The sequence below is a fragment of the Babylonia areolata genome, chromosome 2, assembly GCF_041734735.1.
Source record: "Babylonia areolata isolate BAREFJ2019XMU chromosome 2, ASM4173473v1, whole genome shotgun sequence".
Taxonomy (NCBI): domain Eukaryota; kingdom Metazoa; phylum Mollusca; class Gastropoda; order Neogastropoda; family Buccinidae; genus Babylonia; species Babylonia areolata.
The window spans coordinates 15,651,767-15,669,975 of NC_134877.1; the positions used below are offsets into that span (position 1 = coordinate 15,651,767).

Here is an 18,209-nt window from a genome sequence, read left to right on the forward strand (position 1 = left end):
AACCCTTCTAGAGAACCCAACCCCCTACTGTGTTTCCCTGTAAAGTAGTGGGTGTTTACTGGGTACCTAACCCTTCTAGAGAACCCAACCCCCTACTGTGTTTCCCTGTAAAGTAGTGGGCGTTTACTGGGAACCTAACCCTTCTAGAGAACCCAACCCCCTACTGTGTTTCCCTGTAAAGTAGTGGGTGTTTACTGGGAACCTAACCCTTCTAGAGAACCCAACCCCCTACTGTGTTTCCCTGTAAAGTAGTGGGTGTTTACTGGGAACCTAACCCTTCTAGAGAACCCAACCCCCTACTGTGTTTCCCTGTAAAGTAGTGGGTGTTTACTGGGAACCTAACCCTTCTAGAGAACCCAACCCCCTACTGTGTTTCACTGTAAAGTAGTGGGCGTTTACTGGGAACCTAACCCTTCTAGAGAACCCAACCCCCTACTGTGTTTCCCTGTAAAGTAGTGGGTGTTTACTGGGTACCTAACCCTTCTAGAGAACCCAACCCCCTACTGTGTTTCCCTGTAAAGTAGTGGGCGTTTACTGGGAACCTAACCCTTCTAGAGAACCCAACCCCCTACTGTGTTTCACTGTAAAGTAGTGGGTGTTTACTGGGAACCTAACCCTTCTAGAGAACCCAACCCCTACTGTGTTTCACTGTAAAGTAGTGGGTGTTTACTGGGAACCTAACCCTTCTAGAGAGCCCAATCCCTTACTGTGTTTCACCGTAAAGTAGTGACTGGGCCTTCAATCCATGTGTGAGAAGTCTCTAGATGGTTAAACTTGCGAAATCAGTGGAATAATTCAGTGCTGAGTGTTTATCTTTCAACTGTATAAGATTTGTTTTGTAGCATATTGTTGACCAGTAGTGATGACAGTGACTGAATGTCGAGGGACTTACCATCCTCTGCAAACAGTTTAGAACAAAACACAAGCCACTGAGACAAGACACTGCCTTCCGGAGTGATGTCATGAGCGCGCAAGGTTCTTCAGTGACACATCAACAGCTCATGCAGACATTCTGTTCTTCATTTCAAGATCTAAACCCACGCTGCTTTGTAAAGCAAATAGCAAACTGGATTTTCATTATTTCATGAATTTTTTTTTTTTTTTTTCAAAGTGGTGGGTGAGCGTTTACAAGGTATTTTACCCTGTGCACGGTCTTTTGACCGAAGATGGGATGTGGGGGCGTTTAGTAGATACTGGGTGCTTACAAGGTAGTTTGCAGTACATGTGAGAGTGGATGGGTGGAAATAGGCATGGCACTGTTACAAACAAGATCACACTTTTTTCCTATTGCTTCTGGAAGTGGAGAGGGAGCAACAAAAGGCACAACTTGACATGAGTCTTCATGATCTCTTTAGCTGCACCGAGAAGGTGTTCAATTTTTTTTCTCTTTCAGATACAACAGGGAATGGATTGTTAATTGTATTCAGAAAGCTTTTTTTTCTTCTTCTTCTTCTTCTTTTCTGTGTTGTCTGACTTGTACTGACTTGTGTACCTTGACTTGTTGAATCTGATATTGGTTCTTGTGTATCATTTCACAGTGGTATGGCTCCTCAAACTCTAGTCTCCACCATGTATGGGAAATTCACTCACACTCCTTGTATTATGCCCTTGTTGGTAATGCCTGTATCTGTTCAGTGTTGTTTTGCACATTGGTAATTTTTTCTCCTTTTGCCCAACAGGCTGTTTGTTGGTGGCACCAGGTTTATAGCAGGAAACTTGTCTGCATTCTTTTGTGCAAGAAACCTGATTCATTTGACAATATTAGAGCATTTAGAGCTGCAGGGAAAGTTATGTATAAATACACATTGTTATTATTATTATTATATTCGAAAAAGAGAAGGATTCAAATGGCTGTGTTGATAATTGGAAGTTATGTGGGGTTTTGTGCGTATTTTTCCTCCCCCAGAAAAGAATGATTCTGTATTGTTGGGTTTTTTTAAATTTAGATGGGGAAGAGAAGGTGATCAAGTGGAAATGTTGTGGGCAAATGATGATGTGTTGGTGTGCTGCACTGCACAGCACAACACTGCATGCCATGACATGGCATGACAAGACACTACGTGGTGCTGTGCTGTACTACACTGCATTGCACTGCATTGAACACCACACTGTACTACACTAGATACCCCCACACCACATTGTATTGCTCTACAGTACACTGTTCTGCAGTACTCTGTACTACACTGCACTGTGTGACACTACACTACACCACACTACAGTTCACTACACCATACTACACTGTGCTGCGCTACACTGCACTATACTGCACTGTACTACACTACACTACTTTGCACTACATTATACTTCACTACTCAACACTACATTACACTGCACTACACTACACTGCACTGCATTACAGTTACACTGCAATGCACTCAGTTACATTGCACTGCATGCACTATACTACACTTGACTTCACAACACTACACTACACTACACTGCACTGCACTGCACTGCACTGAGCTACACTGTACTAAACTACACTACACTGCACTGCACTGCACTGCACTGCACTGCACTGAGCTACACTGTACTAAACTACACTACACTGCACTGCACTGCACTGCACTGCACTGCACTGAGCTACACTGTACTAAACTACACTACACTGCACTGTATTACACTACACTGCACTGTATTACACTGCACTGCACTATACTACATTTGACTTCACAATACTACACTACAGTACACTGCACTACACTGTACTAAACTACACCACACTACACTGCACTGCACTGCACTGCACTGTATAAAGCCATACTGTGCTACGTACAGTACTTTGGCCTGCACTGTACTAAACTTTGTACTGCATGCCACCACAAAATCTTGAAATCCTGCAGAAAAGGAGTCCTTGTCGTGTTGTCTGAAGTTATTTGGGGGTGAAACTGAATTTTTTTTTTATCACCCTTACAAACAAGGCTCTGTTTTTCCTGTTTTCCAACATGAATCATAATTACAGTCTCAGTGTAACAAAATTCAAGATGTTACAGACAGAAAAACGTGCAGAAGTTGAATTGTTAAAATGATGTTGAAGTCGGATATGTCCAGATCTGTATAGTTTTCAAAGCATGACAGTTACCATAACTGAATTGATGTGTAGTTCCCAACACACAGAGATTCGGATTCGGATTCGGATGGTTTATTCAAAAAAGGCCTTAGCCCCTTATGAAGGGGTGGTGTGTAAACATATTTCGAAAACATTATGACATACAGTATATGATACAATAAAACAAAACAATACCTAGATTGATAATCAGGAACAACTAAATGACCGGATTTTGAATGCTTTGTGTAGATAAGTTGCAAACTGTCTGACTTCTTCACGACGTGACGTCATAAGCAAAACTAGTTTAAACATAGAAGGCTGAGAGTAATATTTCTGGGGTATGAAATTATATCTTAGTTCACATAACTTTGGACAACAAAACATGAAATGTAATTCGTTTTCTTGTGCATTTGTGCACAATGGACAAATAAGATCATGATCACTATGCTGTGTGTATCGAAAATGATGAATTGCAATATCTGAAAGCCCAAACCTAAATCTTGTCATGACATATTTTAAATGTTTTGCCAAATTCATGGATAAATACGTTGGGACACAATGTAAAGAGTTGATCTGATAATACACATGAAATCTATCACTTTCTTGCACATGAGCATTCCATTCTTGCCATCTACAATCAATCAGTCTGGTGCGGAGACTACGAATAAATCCTGAGATATCCCCCACCCCTTGCAACACAGAGAGAGAGAGAGAGAGAGAGAAGGGGTGGGGGAGGGGGACTGGAGGGGGGAAGGGGTGGAGCGGTTTGGGGGGAGGTGAGAGAGACCTTGGCAGTCTTAATGCTTTGATGCTGGTTTTTTTTTATTTGTTTGTTTGTTTGTTTCTTGTCCTATAGTCAAACTGAGTGTGAAAACAGTTGGATCAATCATTGATGACACTTTGCATTATTTTTTTTCTTTTCATTATTTCATTATTTTGTGACCAGATATGCACACAACAGAATTGCAAACGACACCATTTTACATTAAGAACTATTGTTATGTCTGATTAATACAACAGAATTTTTATATCTCATGTGATCTGAAAGAGTGTGCCTGCCATGTTCTTGGAAAATATAACTCGGTAAGCAAAGAAGTGCTTGAAAGGCAAACAACTGAACAAAGTTTGGGAGAAATGTCTTTCTCATGGAGACAAAAGACTACACAACTCAGTTACATGAAACGAAACTTCAAACTTCAAGAATGCCCTAGTCTCTTTGATTTTCAGAGTTCAATAATACCTTTATATTGATGTGCAAAAAGATTTTTAGAGTTAGGTAGACACTTTGAGTATTGATGTGGAATGAACATTTGGCTATGTGAAATGAAACCTCAGACATGATAGTGTGTTGTGTTTCTTGGAGTTATAGTAATGAATCTATATTGACATAGACTTTGTCTTGAGAAAGGCAGTGAAGCTGAAAATTTTTTTTTGTTTTTTGTTGTTTTTTTTTATTAACTTGTCAACCCAGACAGCCTCCTATTATGATGACTACTTTTTGTTTCATGTAACAACACTCGCACAGTGTACACATTTATCTCACCAGTTTCCAAGCAAGAGAGAGAAATACAATGCTGGAAGTATTAAACTTTCTTTCCTTTCTTTCTTGATTAAAGTTGGGTTTTTTGGGGTTTTTTTTTTTACTTGTATGAGTTTGAGATACATCATTTTTCATTTTACTGTTTTTGTATCTAACACTGATTTATGAAACGTGCAATACGTAATATTTTAGCTGCATTATATCAGTGATGAAAGAGAAGCTCTGAAAATTTTAACCCTGTTCAACTGAGATATTTTTTGGTTTGGAAAGGTGATGTGACATAACATTTGTGGATTCAGAATGGAGCTGTGATTGTGAGTTAGGTGTGTGTATTTGGAAAGTCTTGTTTTCAGGATTTTCCTTTGCCACAGCTGTATATACACAGACGTTGCCATGGTGTATTGGGCCTTCCACCCACCCCTTGCGTTCAGCCTGATTTCAGACGCACTGTTACACTGTCTGTTTCATGATTGTTCATAAACAAATTCTGTAAAAGTGAAAACATGTAGATTCATGTTTTCAAAGTTATTTATCAGGGGCATTGTGGGGTTTTGTCTGCTATTAAATCTGTTTTGAAAATGCTGAATGTGAAACAGCGTTGTATCTAAATGTATGAAAGAAAACCAAATATCATCACTGCATTTTTAATGTGTGACAAGAAATACATTCAGCGAATTGTAAAATGTTGGTCATAACATCTTCAGGAACAAGTTTGGAACTGAAAGGTGAAAATACGGGGAGTATGCTGATTCTTGTTATCTATGATTGAATGAAAGAATGTCTGTGTGGGTGACTGGGGTGCACTATGGACCATGGTATGTATGACAGTGAGTGAATGTGTGAGGCTGCATGAGCAGAGAGAGAGAGGAAGAGGTAATTGGAGGTTTAAATTATTGTTTTGAAACTGGCTTTCATCCATGTTTGAACTGTTAGGACAGATAGTCATATTCCCGTTGTGTTTTATCAGAATAAACATTTATTGCAGGAGATCCATCTACATTTATTTGAAATCAAATGTACAGTTATTGCATGATTCAATACAGCATAGACAGAAAAAGATGAACGAAGTAATGTATTTTGAGAAATGTTAATTTCTTGTTATGTATTTACACACAGAGTTGTATGAAAAATGATTACAAAGCGGGGGAAAGAAAAAAAAAAGGGGGAATGGATGGACAACAGCATCAGTGTATATGTATCATAGTTACCTGTACATTGTGATGTGGCTATGCTGGCTGCTTGACCTGTGTCTGTTGAAAATGTAACTTTTGTCAGCAACCTTTTATGTAGAAATAAACATTCCTGTGTTGTATCAGCTCAGTTCAGTCTTTGAAATATATGCAGTGTTCTGTGTTTGTGTGTGTGTGTCTGTGTCTCTGTGTGTGCATGCATGTGCGTGCATGTGTGTGTTTGTTTGTGTAACCTGTATGTGTATATGGACATCTAATACACTTAACCAGATGTGCCAGCAAACAGAAAAACAGCAAAACCAAACAGTCATCTGTTGCATCATCTGAAGTGCAGTGTTGTCCAAAGACAACACAATTTTCCCAAAAATCATTTTCAGACTGTGCACAAGCCACTGCCAGCTCCTCCCCCATCTCTACAAACTGAAAATTTCCCACACAGACCAATGTCTGTGTGACACCGCTCCTCAAACTCCAGTCCATGTCCTGCAAGACTGCCCTCTACACAAAGTGCTGAGGCACCAGATGTGCCCCAGTCCCGCAGCACTCCAGGGGAAGTTGTGGGGAACGGCTACAGAACTCCAGCAGATTGCGGACTTCGTCATTCACTCTGGACTGACCGTCTGAACATGGCCTGGGAACGCTGAAGAAGAAGAAGGCCCCAAAAAATAACGATACAGAACATAAAGACCAAGGAAAATAAAGCTTTTCTTCACAGTGTGTTCCAGAAATCCACGCCAGCTAGCTGTCACTTCCATCTCAAAATCTTGTTAGCCTATGTAAACCTAGGAGTGAAAGCTAAACAAGTCAGGTTTGATATGGAACTGAACTGAAGTTAGGCAGAAGACTTAACAGGGGTAAAAAAGAAAAAAAAAAGAGAAGAAAAAAAAAGAAAAGAAAGAAAGAAACTCCAAAGTCCAATATGTAGTGCAAAGAAGATTTGAGACTGGTTTATTGTCCATGTACAGGTACAGATATATTCAATGTTTGACACGTGCAAAAAAATTTAGATACAAAGAAACTAAAGCTCAGATAGTATAAAAAAGAAAAGAAAAAGAGATAGTATATGTATTTAAAATCAAATATGATAATAGTAATGACAGACAGTACTTATGTGGCAAAAAATCCCCATATAGTAGGCTCAAAGCACCTCACATGAAACAACAGATATACAATAGTGCAAAATAACATACCTCTGCACATGAAAAAACAACATAATTATATGTGTATCTATATACATCAAGACAATACAACAAATTGCAGAAATGAGCAGTCACACACACACAGAGAATCAGAACAAGTGCACAAATGAGATGGAGAATGGAAATATGATCATAATGATATTGGAAAATGGAAGTATGATATGTGTAACATTATGACCAATGATTTGATGATAAAAAAAACAAACCCAATGATAGTAACAACAATAACAACAGACCTGCACCTCAAACCAAAGGACACATGTGGATTTCACAATGCAAAACAGTGATTATGGCTATAACATTACAAGCACTGCAAAGATCTAACATTAGCTGTGAATACAAGACTACAAGCTGGTAATAATCATTTGGTTATAATCTAGGGCTTTTCACAAAACACACATGATATACAACAATTAAGATAAACAAACAGATAAATAAACAAATATTAGAAAACAAAGAAGATGGCAAGAAACCAGGACAGTTCCAGAGTTTCAGTTCAGTTTCAGTTTCAGTAGCTCAAGGAGGCGTCACTGCGTTCGGACAAAACCATATACGCTACACCACATCTGCCAAGCAGATGCCTGACCAGCAGCATAACCCAACGCGCTTAGTCAGGCCTTGGGGAAAAAAAAAAAAAAAAAAAAAAAAAAACCACACACACACACACACACACAAAAACAAAACAAAACACAAAAAAAAACGGGGGAATAAATAATAGATAAGCTTGCATAAATAAATAAATAAATAATAATAATTATAATATAGAAAAAGGTAGTAGTAATAATATTAGTAATACTAATAAAATGATAATAATAAAACATAAATAAATAATAAATAAGACAACAATGGTGATAAATAAGCAAATAAATGTAAAATATGAAGACACACATTCACACATACACCCACACATGCATAACAGAAATGCACCAGACATGCAGTTTCACATATATGAAAGCACAGTCAAATACATATAAACGTACATGAGCTCCAACACACACACACACACACGCATTACCGTGCACCTCCTCTACCCCCCTCCTCCACACACTCATTTCTAGTCTAAGTATCGCAGCTTCCACGGCACACACACACACACAAACACAAACACACACTCACAGAGATGAACACTTACTTGTACAAGCACATATGAAAGCACAGTCAAATACATATAAACGTACATGAGCTCCAACACACACACACACACACACACACACACACACACACACACACACACACATTACCTTGCACCTCCTCTACCCCCTCCTCCACACACTCATTTCTAGTCTACGTATCGCAGCTTCCACGGCACACACACACACACAAACACACACTCACAGAGATGAACACTTACTTGTACAAGCACACACACATACGCCCATATCTCCCACCCCCAACCCCACACACGTACATACAAAGATATATATATATATATATATATATATATATATATATATATATATATATATATATATATATATATATACACACGTTCCAATATCCTGTTGCTCCCACAGTGTAGGCATGCATACACTCACATACCTTATCCTCTACCCCACCTCCCCCTGCACTCCCACCTCCCCTCACACACACACACACACACACACACACACACACACACACACACACACACGTACAGTTCCAGAGGCATAGTGAAAAGACATAACATTGTTTTACATTGACATAACTATGACGACTAGGAAAATAGAAAAGAACGAAAGAAGAAGTGAGTCAGAACTGGCAGATTATAAATATATAGCACATAATCTGACGATCTCCATAAAAACAATTAAAAACAGATAAATAAAAAAATGAAAATAAAAATAAAAATTCATCGTCGGTGTGCGGCTAAAGGGACGCTATCCGTATTTCTCACTTTTCAACAAGTCGATATAATTACTTCCCTTGGCCACATTGCAACACCTTTCGTCAAGGAAGCAACTTCGTAGGCACAGTACGGCATACAGTGACTGATCTACCAAGGGAGCAACACCGAGGACTGCACAGCGTTGCAAAATGTCAAACACTAATTCTTTAGTGGGAATTTCCCCACGGCAGTTTATTCATGTGTTGGATATGGTGAGTATTAAATGTATCCGAGTGAATTTTTATTTTTATTTTTCCAAGTTGAGCTTCCTCGTCCATTGCCGACGCACTTCAGTGAAGTCGAAGTTTCAATCGACAATTCTGACTTGAAAAAGAAGAAGAAAAAAAGTATACACCCTACGTCAGTTATTATTGCATTATATAATTGTTAAAATGTGAATAACCAAAATTTATTATCGTGCATAGTATGTCGTTTTAATCATAGCTTCATTTTTCACCATGAAAACAATAATGTGGCCAAAATTTTTCAGCATTACTAAGGCTGCTTTCTTGGCCGCTATAAATAGAACATTAGTAAGTAAGGGTGGTTAACCGGTGTGTATGTGGGTGCAGAGTTGTTTTGTTCTTCAGCTCAAAGTCAAATTATAACTGAATAAAACTTGATGTGATGATTGTTGTTGTGTAAAAGTTTACTTTCAACGTTTTCCTTTTCTGTAGTTAAAACACAAACATGCACAGGCACGAAAACATAGAGGAGACAGGCACACACACACACACACACACACACACACACACCATGCACATAAACACATGCACGAACACTTGCACACACACTCACCCACGCACACGCACATTCTCACTCTCTGTCTCTCTCTCTCTGTCTCTCTTTCACACACACACACACACACACACACACACACACACCATGCACACACACACACACACACACACACACACACACACACACACACACACACACACCATGCACATAAACACACACACACACACACCATGCACGTAAACACACACACACTCCATGCACACACACACACATACAGACATAAAGATTGGGTATCTCACACATTGTCTATCACGGCTTTAAATTTTGTAACAGAGGAGTTCACAAAATGCAATGTTGTTTATGCCATGAATGCAAGGAAGGTGAATTCACAGTACTTATAGTTTGCTGTCCTGTTCTTTATAAAATTCTTGGTACTTAAAGTTTGCTGTCCTATTCTTTATAAAATTCTTGGTACTTATAGTTTGCTGTCCTGTTCTTTATAAAATTCTTGGTACTTATAGTTTGCTGTCCTGTTCTTTATGTATATAAAAAAAAATTCATCGTACATTTGCTGTCCCGTTCTTTATAAAGTTCATTGTATTTATACTTTGCTGTCCTGATCTTAATGTCATATTGTCATAATCCATGTCACTTCAGTTTTGAATTGCTTATGCTCTCCAGGAAGAAGGTTGAACAAGTTAACTATTTTAACCTGGCATTCTACATTCACAAAAGCTCTTAAACAATTGTGTAGGTCTGCAACCTTGATTACAAAAACTGAAATGAACATTTCTTTTAGTTAAGAAGAAAATTATTTATCCTTAATTTATTGTACTGTGACAAGATTATCATGTGTAAATGATGTGTGATTGCCCCCATCAGTTACTGGTCTGGCCAACATCTGATCAAAATATTTTGCATTCACATTCATATATTCACACAGTGCTCACGTCTCACTTTCTCTCTCTGTGTCTCTCCCTGTCTCTGTCTGTCTGTCTGTCTCTCTCTCTGTCTGTCTGTCTGTCTGTCTCTCTCTGTCACACACACATACACACACATGTACATGCTCATATACACAATGAAAATATAATTTCACTAATGATTTCACACCATCTTTAAAACATTTCTGTGTATATGTGCGTGTGTGTGTGTATGAGTGTGCGTGCATATGTGTGTGTAGTAGTTGTAGTATTCAGTTTAACGTCTTCCACTTTAAGTAATATTAGACGGGGGGGGGGGAAGGGGGGGGTGTAAGGGGGGATGGAGGGCAGGGCGTGATGGTGGGAATGGTATTGGGCAGAGGGTGAAGAATGATGTGTGTGTGCGCATGTGTGTGTGTGTGGTGGGGAAAGATACAGAGCATTGGAAAAAATAAGACATTAAAAGGGGAGACATAGGCACAATATAGAAGGAAACGCTAACATCAAACAACTGTAATAACTATAACAAATGTCCGATTGGACAATGCAGCAAACCTTCTGCAATAGGAGATAACATCTTGAAATTGTCAAAAATACATTCAAAAGAATTTTCTGAGAAGTTTGGTAAAAACGATTTCAGACTCTGACATTCAAAGAGTATGTGTTTGCTAGAATATGTGTGTGTGTGTGTGTGTGTGTGTGTGCACGCGCGTGTGTGTGTGCATGTGTGTATGTCACTTCACTTCACTTGTCCCTTAGTCTGGACTGTTGGGGTACCACAGATAACCTGTCAACCACCTTTCTTCATCCCTCTCTGTTTTCTGCTTCCCTAAGGGCCTCGCTCAGCCTCAGACCTGTCCATTCTGGGATGCTGTCTTTCCACGTCTTTTCCTGTCTGTCTGTCCTTCTCCCTCCTTGTACAGTGCCCTGCAGGTGTGTGTGTACCTCATGGATACATCATAAACCTAATGTCCCTGTGTGTAGAACACCATCATCATTCTGTGTGTGTGTGTGTGTGTGTGTGTGTGTGTGTGTGTGTGTGTGTGTGTGTGTGTGTGTGTGTGTGTGAATGTGTGTGCGCCTCATGAATGTATCATAAACCTCATGTCCCTGTGTGCAGAACACCAACATCACCCGCTTGGAGGTGGGGCCCAAGACCTTTCACCTGCAGACGAACGAGAAGATCGTGCGGGGGCCTGCGCCCATGATCTGCGTTCCTCCAGGATCCTTCTGCCTCATCCTGAATCCCGTCAGGTGATGCACGTAGCATGCAGGAAAACCCCAGGAACATATCTGTTGTCTTTTTGCATACAGAGCACATGATACTTTATTATCTCCAGCAAGGAATTTGATTTGTGGTGTATGTTGCATTGTAATTGTATTAGAATCAGTCATTCAGTATGAATGCCTAACAAGCCAAAATAATGCTGAAATGTTAAGTTAATGTGAACCTTACATACAGTAATCACAGTGATATACATGCAATGATCACAATACAAGAATAGGCTTAAATGAGCATACTAGAATTAAGCATACACATTTATGATTAGCACCACACTATTCAACATTGTATGAAATTAACACACTGCATAGAATTTACAGATACATTCATGCATTCACACACACACACACACACACACACACACACACACATTAGGCTAACTTAACTTGCTGGTCGAACTTTTTTTTTTTGGTGTCGTTCGATGCATGACTCATGCATGGCTCTCCATAGTCCATGGTCCTGGGTCAGTTTGCAACACATCTGAATTCTGTTGACATGTCTCAAATCTCTTTCTACTGTTAATAGGATAAAGTAAATATAGCGTATGTTGTTAATGATTTATTTAATTGATCCTCATTCAGCATGATTCGAGAGATGCACAAGCTTTAGCTCAGTTGGCCACTGTGAGTTTTATAAGATTTATAAGAAACATTAAGTGAACGTCTTGAAAACAAATACAACGTTTTCTTTCGCAAGTTGCTTGCTCAGTAATCTGTACTCTGCATGTGATTACCCTCAGGGTTTGTTGGTGATATTCTGCGTTTATTGTTTATTTTAAGAGGAAAATATGCATATTCAGCTTGACCATTATTATGTTCATGTGATTTTGTATTAAAAAAAAGGAATGCAAATCTTTAATTCTCTTCAAATGAGAAAAGAAAGATGTCCATTATCTTCTGTTTACCATTGTTGTCATTATCATTATTATCATCACTATCATTATTATCATGGTTATTGTTGTAGTCATCATGATCATCATCATCATCACCATCATCGACGTCATCATCATCATCATCACAATCACGATCATCGTCATCATCATCCTTACCATTGTTGTCATTATCATTATCATCATCACCATCATTATTATCATTGCACCAGTTTTTATATTGATATGCACTTGTATGTATCTTATTTCTACTGGATCTGTGTTTGTGTATGATTTTCGATTTATGTTCATATCTTGTTATGTACTATCCCTCCCCAATATTCCTTGTGACCCTGGTATACTTGGTAATAAAGGCACATTCTATTCTATTCTATTTTTATCATCATTGCATTTGCATCATCATCATCATCATCATCATCAATCACCATCATCATCATCATCATTGTTATCATCACTATCATCATCATCATCACCATCATTATCACTATCGTCATCGTCGTCATTGCAACGATCATCATTCACACCATCACAATCTTCATCATCATCGTCATCATCATCATCATCATCATCATCACAGCCATCACAGCCATCATAATCATCATCACTATCACAATCATTGTCATTATTGTCGTCATCATCACCATCACCATCGCCATTGTCATCACCATCCTGCATCACCACCACCACCACCACCACCACCACCACCATCATTATCATCATCATCACCATCAGTGTCATCATGTTCAGTGTATGTGTGGACAGGGAGTACGAGGCAGGGGTGAAGTGTGAACTGAACCTGGGTCAAATCGCCGTCAAGCTCCATGGGGTAAGCCACACACCAACACTCAATCAGTTTACTACATGATAATAATAATAATAATGATGATAATAATAAAGGATACTTATATATCACACTATCCAGAAATCTGCTGTACAAAAACATTTTTGTTTACATGACATATTACATCAGTGTTGCGTACACACACCAAAATGTGACTAACAAACTACACACACACACACACACACACACACACACACACACACACACACACACATGTTTTTCCTTAAGTCATTGTCTTTCCCCGAGCTTAACCAAGGCATGAGTTCATTTTACAGCCGTGAAGATTTGAAATGAAAATCACAGTCTGTCAACTAAGCGGATGAAGTTTTCGAAACTTTGACAAAATTTGCACTTTTTTTGGGGGGGTGGGGTTTGGTACTTAACTCATTGTGAACTGTGTCAGAGCATTGCTCTGGTGTTAAAATATGTCTCATTAAAAATGTTTTCATGTTCTTTCGCATGTATAAATGGCAGTTAAAGGGAGTGAACTTCTGTAGTATTTCTGGATGTGTCCACATGTAATCTGGAGGAAAAACAGTATATTTTTTGCTTTTTTTTTCCCCCCCGCATCAGTGTGCCATGGAAGCCTGCTAAGGGCTGTAAACTCTCCTGGGTTGGATGGGTTACTGCTGATAATTGTTTCTTAACTCTCTCCATACGAACGGCGAAAGAGATGACGTTAACATCGTTTCACCCCAGTTACCATCATCAAAATATTGCAAGCGGAAGGCTCTTATACTGAAGAGGTGAATGTTGACAAAGAATACCACAATTCTGACGACGGAAGCTAAAGGTTGGGTCATTCACACACCCACTGGACATCCGAGGGGTCTGTGTAGAGGAGAAGAGAGGACTGGCCGTACTGAGTGAGTTAAAGTACTTTAGTTACTTGCTCATGTAATATTTCCTTGACAGTATTTTGTCAGTTTCTTGTTTGCGTTATGGCCACATGAGAGTACTTTGACAATTCCTAGATTCCTTTGATAGTGGCGTGACAGCACTGCGACAGTTTCTTGTTTATGTAGTAGCTACTTTACATTAGACAAAACAAGACAAGACAAGGCATGTTTGTTTAGGGAAAACATGTGGGAGTAGAGAAAATGTTGCATTTTATATCTCGTGTAACTTATGAAGAATATGAAACACATTTGGTATAATGCTCCCAGTCAGTTACAATGGCCATACCAACAGGTTGGCTGAGAGATCTTTGCATTTGGAAGGGAAAGAAAAAGTACGCATTTATTCAGCAACATATGGAAGATTGATAATTCACTACAACCCCCCCCCAACCCCCCCCCCACCCACCCACCCCATCCCCCCTCTATGCCTTTCCTTTGGTAATGAATTTTTACATACAGCATCCATCCAGATCTTTAGCATCACCACACCTGTGTATTGAATCAACCAGTACCTACCCTGTGTCTTTCCTTTACTGATGAATTTCTTTCAACACGTTGATGAAAAAGTTTCCATCATTCAACATCAGCAGCGTCCATCCAGATCTCTGGCATTACCTCACACTGTGTATTTAATCAACCAGGACCTTTTCCCTCATCCATCCAAATCTCTAGCATCACCACACACTGTGTATTTAATCAACCAGGACCTTTTCCCTCATCCATCCAAATCTCTAGCATCACCACACACTGTGTATTTGATCAACCAGGACCTTTTCCCTCATCCATCCAAATCTCTAGCATCACCACACACTGTGTATTTAATCAACCAGGACCTTTTCCCTCATCCATCCAAATCTCTAGCATCACCACACACTGTGTATTTAATCAGCCAGGACCTTTTCCCTCATCCATCCAAATCTCTAGCATCACCACACACTGTGTATTTAACCCTTTCGCTGCCAGGAAAATAAGATTTAAGTGAAATCTATTTGCCAGGGTTTTTTCACAAAAAACGGGTATAAATTTTCCAAAAATTCTGTGCTCTTTGTTATTGGAGAAAGACCCATAAAAGTATATATTTTCTGAAAGGGAAATGAATAAAAAATACAAAACACATGATGTTTTCCCATTTTATGCATTTTAAGTGACATGCTGTTGTTTTGAAATCAGTGTTTTGTTTTTTGTCACATTTTCAACTTGTTCATTACAAACATTAGTCTGGTAATTTGCACAAAAATATCATTTTCTGGACAAATGGATATCTGCACACACAAAATCATACTAGAACAACCACAATATAAAAAAAACTGAAAAAGAAATAGATGCATTGTGACTTCTGCAAGTGATAATATGGATGTGAGGCCACGCCCCCTCAGTCTCCACCCCCCTCCTCTTCACCCCTCTCACACCGTCACTTCATCAGACCGCGTTGGCTGAGTGCCAAGAAAATAGCTCATACGGTGCCCTGCTAAAAATTCGGTGACCTGTCGTCTGCTAGAGTTGAACAGCCTGCATCACTCACTGATAGTTGTATCTTGGCCACTCTCTTGATTGCTCCCTTTATTTTCTATCAAATCGCCCTATAAATGTTCACCACTGTCTTCTCCTTCAAATTTAGGCTCCAATTCTTTCTGAGCATCAGCAAAAGAAAGTAATCATGGTTGATTTAGTTCGCCACGAGCGCATGTCTTGAGCACGGAGTCAGTCCGACATTTTGTTGAGCGAGCGAGGAGAGGAGCCAGGCAAAGACTGCGGCCAGTAACCCAACCAAAACGTTCAAATAAAGGACTGCCTTATGACGCAGATGGTGCTTCTAGCTATGAATAGAATCCAGAAAGATTCCCCAAGCTAAAGCTACCAGCATTTTTGTCAACGAACTGAATGCAAAGCAGGGAAAAGTCAGAATATTTCGATGACGAGTTATCTCGTCATTGTGGCAGCGAAGCATACATGCTTGCCATGACGAGTTATCTCGTCATGCAGGCAGCCTAGGGGTTAATCAACCATGGCCCTTTCCCTCATCCATCCAAATCTCTAGCATCACCACACACTGTGTATTTAATCAACCAGGACCTTTTCCCTCATCCATTGCAATCTCTAGCAGCACCACACACTGTGTATCTATTCATCCAGGACCCCTTCCCTCTCTACCCGGGTGAGGAGCTGCAGCGGGTGCCGGACTTTGGCAAAGCGTCCAAGACGAACGACTACAAGTCAGCCATCCAGCGCCTGCCGGTCATTCCGGCCAAGTGCGCGCTGCGTCTGCGTGCCCTGCAGGATCATCGCAGCCAGGGCATACTGGTGCCCGCCGGGCACGTGTGGCAGGAGGAGGGGCCCAAGGTGTACGTGCCCCGTCCTGAAGTGGTGAGTGTGCTTGGTGGATTGTGTGGGTGGTTTGTGTGAGTGTGGTGGGTGGATTGTGTGGGTGGTTTGTGTGAGTGTGGTGGGTGGATTGTGTGGGTGGTTTGTGTGAGTGTGGTGGGTGGATTGTATGGGTGTGCTGGGTGGATTGTGTTCGTGGGATGACGGGAGCAATAGCCGAGTGGTTAAAGCGTTGGACTTTCATTCTGAGGGTTCCGAGTTTAGATCTCGGTAATGGTGCATGGTGGGTAAAGGATGATGGAGATTTTTTCCAATATCTCAGGTCAACGTATGTGCAGATCTGCTTGTGCCTGAATCTACTTCGTGCTGGGTGGTTGGTGTGGGTGTGTTGGGTTGGTGGTTTGTGTGGGTGTGTTGGGTGGTTAGGGGTGTGTTGGGTGGTTTGTGTGGGTGTGTTGGGTGGTTTGTGTGGTATACTAGGTGGTTTGTGTGGGTGTGTTGGGTGGTTTGGGTGGGTGTGTTTGGTGGTTTTGGGTGGGTGTGTTGGGTGGTTTGTGCGGTGTGCTGGGTGGTTTGTGTGGGTGTGCTGGGTGGTTTGCGTGGGTGTGTTGGGTGGCTTGTGTGGGTGTGTTGGGTGGGTGGTTTGTGTGGTATGCTAGGTGGTTTGTGTGGGTGTGCTGGGTGGTTTGTGTGGGTATGTTGGGTGGTTTGGGTGTGTGTGTTGGGTGGTTTGTGCGGTGTGTTGGGTGGTTTGTGTGGGTGTGCTGGGTGGTTTGTGTGGTATGCTAGGTGGTTTGTGTGGGTGTGCTGGGTGGTTTGTGTCGATGTGTTGGGTTGGTGGTTTGTGTCGGTGTGTTGGGTGGTTTGGGTGTGTTGGGTTGATGGTTTGTGTGGGTGTGTTGGGTGGTTTGGGTGGGTGTGCTGGGTGGTTTGTGTGGTGTGCTGGGTGGGTGGTTTGTGTGGGTATACTAGGTGGTTTGTGTGGGTGTGCTGTGTATTGGGTGGTTTGGGTGGTGTGTTGGTGGGTTTGTGTGGGTGTGCTGGGTGGTTTGGGTGTGGTGGTTTGTGTGGCCATTTGGGTGGGTGTGCTGGGTGGTTTGTGTGGTGCTGGGTGGTTTGTGTGGGTGTGCTGGGTGGTTTGTGTGGGTGTGTTGGGTGGGTGTGCTTGGTGGTTTGTGTGGGGTGCTGGGTGGTTTGTGTGGGTGTGCTGGGTGGTTTGTGTGGGTGGGTGGGTGGTTTGGGTGGGTGGGTGGGTGGTTTGTGTGGGTGTGCTGGGTGGTTTGTGTGGTATGCTAGGTGGTTTGTGTGGTATGCTAGGTGGTATGTGTGGTTTGTGTGGTATGCTAGGTGGTTTGTGTGGTATGCTAGGTGGTTTATGTGGGTGTACTGGGTGGTTTGTGTGAGTGTGCTGGGTGGTTTGTGTGGTATGCTAGATGGTTTGTGTGGTATGCTAGGTGGTTTGTGTGGTGTGGG

At 40.8% G+C, this 18,209-nt stretch overlaps 1 protein-coding gene across 2 annotated transcripts in view; it reads left to right on the plus strand.

The window, feature by feature from the left end:
* The first annotated feature begins 8,894 nt into the window (after positions 1-8,894).
* Positions 8,895-18,209, plus strand: part of LOC143298506 (major vault protein-like) — a 57,057-nt gene continuing 47,742 nt past the window's right edge. For both annotated transcript variants that reach the window (XM_076611342.1, XM_076611351.1), the window contains exons 1-4: positions 8,895-9,054; positions 11,624-11,757; positions 13,437-13,500; positions 16,548-16,778. In XM_076611342.1, coding sequence (XP_076467457.1) covers positions 8,992-9,054; positions 11,624-11,757; positions 13,437-13,500; positions 16,548-16,778 — 492 coding nt within the window. In that variant the 5' untranslated portion in view covers positions 8,895-8,991. The remainder of the gene's footprint in view (positions 9,055-11,623; positions 11,758-13,436; positions 13,501-16,547; positions 16,779-18,209) is intronic.